The sequence below is a fragment of the Onychomys torridus genome, unplaced genomic scaffold (assembly GCF_903995425.1).
Source record: "Onychomys torridus unplaced genomic scaffold, mOncTor1.1, whole genome shotgun sequence".
Taxonomy (NCBI): domain Eukaryota; kingdom Metazoa; phylum Chordata; class Mammalia; order Rodentia; family Cricetidae; genus Onychomys; species Onychomys torridus.
Window position 1 is genome coordinate 587492 of NW_023412870.1, and position 7965 is coordinate 595456.

Below are 7965 nucleotides of genomic sequence, written 5' to 3' on the forward strand. Positions count from 1 at the left end.
GCTTGTACTGGATCTCACTCTGTAGACCAGGCTGGCCTTGAACTCACAGAGATCTGCCTGGCTCTGCCTCCCGAGTGCTAGGATTAAAGGTGTGTGCCACCATCGCCAGGCTGTTTCCCTTTTTTGCTGGCCCCAGAGAATTAAGTTTTACTCCCTCAGATAGAAAAGTCAATTGAGTAATTAGTCCACTGACATCGTGGTTCCTCTTCAATTCTTGAGCTGCTGAAGGGTGATCTTTACAGCAGCAAAGTCCTAGCAGATTTTTTTTATCTTAAAAGTCTATATAATTGCAGAGAACCAAAAGTATTCCAGACAAACTCTGAATTAGATTTTAGTTGCAAGACTGCAAACATCAGATATCTCGGAGGTTGAACTAATTGAGATCATATTGTATTGAGTTGTGCCTATGCCAGGACAGAAAAAAGGATAAAAACAACAAAAGTAGTACCTTCAGATGCTGGATCATCGGAACTGCCCAATTAAATTCATGTGACTTATTACAATAGAACATGGATGACATTTTTAAAAAAAATCATAATGGATTTATTTATTTGTTTGTTTCTAATAGTCATTAAATTGAACATGTGCTTGGGAAAAAAAGGGGTAACCCCCCATCACACAGGACATAAAAGTCAAATTACTAACAAATTTTATTTACAGGTAAGTAAAAAATGGAAGGAAAAACTTTAATAGCCTTGAGACGATAAAACTGTGTATAGAAGAGACAAAAATATAATTCAAAAAAGGAAAATTTTAATAAGTTGGGTATTGGATTAAGAACTTTTCATAAAAAATATGAACACTTGAAAGGCTTGATACAAAAAATATTGCTTATTTTTCATATTGAAAAATGGGTTAGTTTTAAAAATTAATTAACTTTTAAATTTGTGTGTGTGTGTGTGTGTGTGTTTATGTAGTTCCAGAAGAGAGTGAAACTGCATCATAGGCAGATGCAAACTATCTGACATGGATACTGAAAGCCAAACCCAGGACCTCTACAAGAGCAGGAAATGTTCCTAACCACATTTTTAAAACTCAGCTTTTGGTAACTAATGGTGAAATATACACATATGAGATAAATGATCTTAAGACTTTAAAATAATCATTTTGGGTATTATAAAAATACAGATTAAGCAACTTGGGCTACATAGTGATTGTTGCTAGATATGGTGTGAAGAGACATCAGGGAGACTATAGGACACTCAAATGACTTGTTTATTTTAAATGTACATTAAAATTTATAAGACTTATAATGTATGAAGGTCAAATAGAAAAATGAATGGATAAAATACAATAAGAAGATACAAATGATTAATTTGAAAAGATTTTCACCCTTACAATATAAGCAAAAATAAAAATTAAATTGGTGATACTTTTTTCATACATGAAACAAAACAGATAAATAATTATTATTTTTTTTTATAAAATATGACATTACCAACCTAACAGGTTTTTAAGGAAATGAAGATTGATGATGGTTGGAGCATAAATTATTTTAATCCTTTTGTAATCTTGTTAGCAATCTTTAAGATGGATATGTGCTAACATTTAGATGAGAAATTCCATTCCTAGATTTATCAAAAAATAAAAATTGTTCATTTGTTCACTGAAAGATATATACAAGAAAGTTCTTTCAACACCATGTGCCCCTAAATGTAACTAAAAGTATAATTGTCATTACACCTCTTCTGTTGATGTTTGGAAAGAATAAATGATACGAGAAAAAGCATATAAATGTTGACAAAAGGTGCCAGTCTCAGAAAGTATGAACTACGTGCTGCTTACTACCCAGATTCCAAACCAGGCAGCTGTAGGGCACAGTTTCAATAGTGTCTGACCGGAAAGAGTTTCGGGGAGTTCTAAGGGTCAGTCACAGCAGCTAGGGGACATCTTCAGATTTAAAATTCCCCTTAAATCTGGATTTGCCTTCAGTATGTATTACACAAAAGAAATAGAGAGATAAAAACAAGTTGGGTAAACCCAGTGGAAGAATCACATAGAATTCAATTGCTTTGTAAGTAATTTATGCTGCTATTTTTCATATTTTCCCCCATGGCCAAAATTCTTATTTCCATGAATTCTGCTTAATTGCAACAGAGGGATTTGCTCCCTAAGGTCAAAATTTCTAACACATTTGGTCCTAATGTCACTCGTGTACAGGGTTAAAAGACAGATTATAGGCAAACATGACTTACAAAATGAGTAGAGTCAATTTTGTGGTGAGGGTTAGATACAACTAAGGTCCAGAGATGCAAGGGACTACAGAAAAATCACTGACTTAAAAGTGAAAAATGAAGCCAGCCTAAGAAGTGAGGTACCCAAAGAACTCTAGACACCTCTTCCTTTAGGGTGAGGAGCCAGCCAGTATTCTAAAAAAGGTGAACTCATTTTTATTTCTTATGTTTTTCATAGAGAACTGTAATGACAGTAAAAGTATTTGTTTTACAGACAGTATATATATATATGGCATTGGAGAGAGGCACAACACACATTGGGGATTAAAATTAGTTTTGTCAATGATAAAAATAATTTACAATAAACTAAAGAAAAATCATTTTAATTTTTAATATTATGAATATGATGTTGAAGTTAGATTGATTACTAGTTTCCTTCATCAGGAATAGCCAAGAGAACAAGAAAAGTCATGCTGGGTAATTCTCCTAAAGCATGAACTGACCTTTCCCCCAAAACCGAAGTAGATTTCCTAAGAAACCAACTTACAGATTTGGGAAATGGTTTAAAAAATCAAGAAACTGGACCCCTGTTTATCATGAAGTCAGAATTCTATATAAATTAGCTTTAATCTGGAAAGAATGGCATTGGGTTTTGGGAATTCTACATTTTTTATTCGCACCACTTACCCACCATATACCTTGAAAATGCTCTGTGAGTTTATTATCATTCTAGTTAGTTGGCAAAAAGCAAAACAATGACAAAGACAGATCCCCAGGAGCTTCCTACCCAGAGCAATCTGATCATGCACCTTACACACGACCTAGCCCTTAAAAGTAAAACTTACATTTTTTTTGTATGAATGAAAGCATGATGGAAAACTTTTTTGAATTATTGATGTAAATTATTTGTTTAAAGTAGATATAATATTATTTTCTAAGAAAACTTCCAAAACATATCTACTGTGTGGTGGTCTGTTTTGTAAACTGTCTGAATAGTAAAAGCCATTTGGAAAGTTTTCTCAGGAAACACTACTAAATTTAGAATTTTTTAAAACTTCTTTTTGTTGTGTTTTCCTTCAAATTAGCAATGGATTATATCCTTTAAAGAGGTAGAAGTCACACTTAGACAAGAATAAAATGCTGCCATAAGTGAAATATGGTTTTATGGTTTTCTCCTCTTTACAGAGCCATTTTCAGATGATCTATATTGTCCAAAGACCATCCATGAAGACTATAAGTCTTACACCTCTCTTTTTTAAATGAAATATTAGCTATCATGTTTATCTCAGCCAAATACAGAGTTTATTGACATATGCAAGAGAAAGATTTATTTTATCACCATAATCTAGAAACTCAAATTATACTTAGAATGTTCATCTCCTCAATTTGTCAAATATTTCAGCTTATATCTGCTATGAAAGTGATGAACCACAAGGAAACTGGTGACCAAATCAGTCTTTACCATTATGGGGTAATAATTACTGAAAACTTTCATGTTGAAATTTTTGTTTTGTTCCATCTCTAGTCTCTCACATCAAGTCATAGAATTTCTTCTACAATATCCTTCCTTATTCATTTTCGAGGGCTATAAAGTTACTAAGATGCAATGCATGGATGCTTTCTCTAGTCCAAGCAACAATGCCTGATGACTTCATCATGGATCCTGACAAGAAAAATTTAAACCATAATGTTAACTATGACAAACATCAGTAATAAGGACTACAAAGTTCCTTGGAGGAAACTGTTTAGTTACATCTATTGTAATTGGTTAGTAGAAAAAAAAGGCATACTCACTAAATGAAATGTGGAAAAGAGGAACATAATTATAAAATAAAATTGCAAATAATATGAAGGGTGAAGAACATATCTTTTTTTTGTTTTGTTTTGTTTTTTTGAGACAGGGTTTCTCTGTGCCTTTCCTGGAACTCACTTGGTAGCCCAGGCTGGCCTCGAACTCACAGAGATCCGTCTGCCTTTGCCTCTGCCTCCCGAGTGCTGGGATTAAAGGTGTGCGCTACCACTGGCCGGCCTGAGAGTTTTTAAAAGTATTTTTTTGCAACTTTTCCCACTTTGCTTCATAACGCTGAATGCATAAGCATACATTCTAGCACAGAGATTACATGAAGTAAAGCATAACTGTAAGAAATCCTGTGAGAATTTCTTCATGTGGGAGTGTGACTAAATGGAAAATAATGAGACCATCTCTGGAAACTTATTTTTGTAGTTTGTGTTATTTGACGTGTGTGTGTGTGTGTGTGTGTGTGTGTGTGTGTGTGTGTGTGTGTGTGTGTGTGTGTGTGTGTGTGTGTATTGTGTGTGTGTAACATATATAGTTTATATTATTTGACTATGTATGTGTGTGTATTTCTTAACATAAACAAAAAAGGACACATTTTATATCGTCAGTCTTAGTGACATTAACTCCTAATTATCCTGTGGCTAAACATCACTGGATTATAAACATCACTGGATTAATTGTCCTGGGTCCTGGAAGTTTTATCCATATTGTCTTAATTATAGTAAGCAGAAAGAGAGCTCTACGATAAAAAGAAAGAATATTTGTCACCACCAACTTATACTGCCTTTCACATGTAGCAATTTCCATCTTCCATAATACAAATTATTAAGAACCTGCAGGAGAATAAGCTCAATTGTGAGAAATAATGTTCAAAAATATCTTGAGTAAATTACAAACTTAATGAAGATTCCATAGGGTTTTCATTTTCTTCTGTCTTAAAAGATCTAACATCTGATAAAAGTATCTTATAATACACTTTTACAATGTTTGCTTCTTATTTCTTTATTTTTGTTTTGCTTTGAGTGTCTTGGGAGAGAGACAGAAGCAATGGAGAGAGACAGAGCCTCACTCTGCAGTCCACGCTGGCTTTTCTTTCACACAAATCCTCTTGATTTAGCCTTCCAAGTGTTGGGATTACAGGTGTGAATTACCATGGCTGGTTCTAATTTGATTTTCTAAAATCGTTTACTTGTAAAAATTGTGGATAAAAGAGCAGCTGACCAACTATTTATGCACAGCTGTTGACGCTGTTTTTCTTACAGAGGAAATAAAATGAAATTATTCATGATTTTATTTGTTTCAGCATCCCCTATGCAGTTTCTTTACTCCATGAAACACTAAGGATAACCAGAACCTCAAAACTCTAGTATTGATATTTTCAGTAAATGGAATTCCAACAATGAGAAGGCTCAATAGCACCCCCCATCACACCAACGGCTTTGTTTTGGTAGGCTTTTCTGAATGGCCCCGACTGGAAATGGCTCTTCTTGTGGTTGTTTCCTTTTTCTATATAGTGACGCTCTTTGGGAATTCAGCTATTATCATTTTGTCCCGCCTTGATCCTAAACTCCACACCCCCATGTACTTCTTCCTGGCCAATCTTTCCTTTTTAGATCTCTGCTATACTACTTCTACTGTCCCCCAGATGCTGATAAATATACAGAGCCATAAGAGAAGCATCAGCTATGTGGGCTGCATAGCACAGCTGTTCATTTTCCTCAGCCTGGGATCTACAGAATGTGTGCTTCTCTCCATCATGGCATTTGATCGCTATGTGGCCATCTGCCAGCCTCTTCGTTACACAGTTATCATGCACTCTCAGCTGTGCCAACAGCTGGCAGCAGTATCCTGGATAACCGGTTTCAGCAACTCTTTGGTGCAGACAGTATTGACTTCTTTATTGCCTCGTTGTGGCCAGTACCAGATAGAGAATTTCTTCTGTGAGGTACCTGCCATGCTTCGGTTATCATGCATTGACACCTGGGTCAATGAGGTAGAGATGTATGCTGCTGTAGTTGTCATAAAAGTTATCCCCCTTGGGTTAATTCTTTTCTCTTACATCAACATTGTCAGAGCAGTCATAAGGATACAATCTTCTGAAGGCCGGAAGAAGGCCTTTCACACATGTGGGTCTCATCTTCTGGTGGTCATCATGTTCTACGGCTCTGCCATCAGTGGATATGCATACATGGCGCCCAGGAGCAGCTCAGCTAAACTGAAGGGCAAGCTTTTAGCACTCTTCTATGGACTCATAACTCCAATGCTGAACCCACTTATCTACACCTTGAGGAACAAGGATGTCAAGGCAGCAATGAAGAAGATACTTGGAAGAGAACAAGAGTAAGGATGGAGCTTGGCTTAAGTGAAAGCAGGGCCTATGAAAATCCAGTCCTTGGTTCCAAAGCAGGGTTACTAACAGCCATCATTCCTTCAGCCAGAAAACTGAGCCTGATTGTGACTACTTGTTATTGCTCATATGTAATAGTCAAATAGTTCAACAAATATAAAAAATAATTAATACATGCAGATTTGAGGAAATGCTAGGTTTTGTTAGTAAATATTGTCCTGGATAATGAATGTTTAAAATATTGTTTCTTGTTACCTAACACATTAAAAGCGATGGAAGGAGTAATTCAGCAACTTTTTTAAAAGTACAAACACATCTACTTGAAGTTTAGTCATTTTGAGCAATAAACAACCAAAATGAAAATATCATTTACTACTTCCAAATATTTGCATGTTATAAAGATGAATTTTTACATCTAATCTTATTTTAATCAGTATTGTGAGGTTACCTTCTTGATGAATGAATGGCTATGGTAATAATTTGCATTTCTGTGGAAGACAGTAATACAAAGAGGGCCCCATAAATTCCTTCTGACTATGTTACTTGTCTGATCTACTAGCAGTCTCCCTTAGAATATATTTATACTTTCATATTGCAATGTGTAATAGATTTGCTTTCACTGTGATTTTTCTGCATGTAAGGAGCAGAACAAAATAGTCTGAGGAACATAATTGTGTACATGCGCCAATGATTTTGAGTTCCATTTCTTGATAATATATAGGTATTATCACTCTAGGGGATTACCATTACAATATTTGTTATTTGATAATATCATGGTTATTATTAGGCTTAAGTAATTATCTTGTTTCTGGACTTTTTTTTTAAGCCGGGGATCGAACCCAGGGCCTTGCTCTTGCTAGGCAAATGCTCTACCACTGAGCTAAATCCCCAACCCATAATTATCTTGTTTCTAATTTTTTGTGGGAGGAAGAATATATTTATTTTATTTATGAGAAAGTTTTAAAAATGTTTTATTATTATTTTTCATACAACATATTTTGACCATATTCTTTGCCTTCCCCCAACTCCTTTTTATATCATCTCCACCTCCCTACCCACCCAACTTCATATTCTTTCTCACAAAATGAAAAATAAAATAAAACAAAAGCAACAAAACCAAAGAGAATGAACATCAAAATAGATAATCTAAAAAAATCAATAAGACAAAAAAAAAAAAAAAAAACAGCAGAGCAAAAAGCACACACACACACACACACACACACACACACACACACACACACACACACTAGTTTTGTGTTGGGCAACTTCTCCTGGATATGGAGCCTACCCTATTTCTCTTCTCAGTGCTGAGATTTTGTCTAGTTTGAACCTGTGCAGGTCTTGTTCATGTTATCCCAGTCTTTCTGACTGTTAGTCCTTCCTATTTGTAGCCCCTTGATTTCCTTCAATCGACTTATTGCTCTAGCCAAGACTTCAAGTCCTATATTGAATAGGTTTGGAGATAGTGGGTAATCATTTCTTGTTTTAGTGGAAATGTTTTGGGTTTCTTTACATTTAGGTTGATGTTGGCTATGGGCTTGCTATAAATTGTCTTCATTGTGTTAAAGTATATTCCTTGTATCCCTAATCTCTCTAGTACTTTTATCATGAAAGGATGTTAGATTTTGTTAAAGGCATTTTCAGCA

General features: G+C 35.0%; 1 protein-coding gene across 1 annotated transcript; it reads left to right on the forward strand.

Annotated features, from left to right (window-relative positions):
• The first annotated feature begins 5371 nt into the window (after positions 1-5371).
• LOC118576016 (olfactory receptor 2B6-like) lies at positions 5372-6316 on the forward strand. Its single transcript, XM_036176411.1, has one exon. The coding sequence runs from the start codon at positions 5372-5374 to the stop codon at positions 6314-6316; it is 945 nt and encodes a 314-aa protein (XP_036032304.1).
• The last annotated feature ends 1649 nt before the right edge of the window (positions 6317-7965 follow it).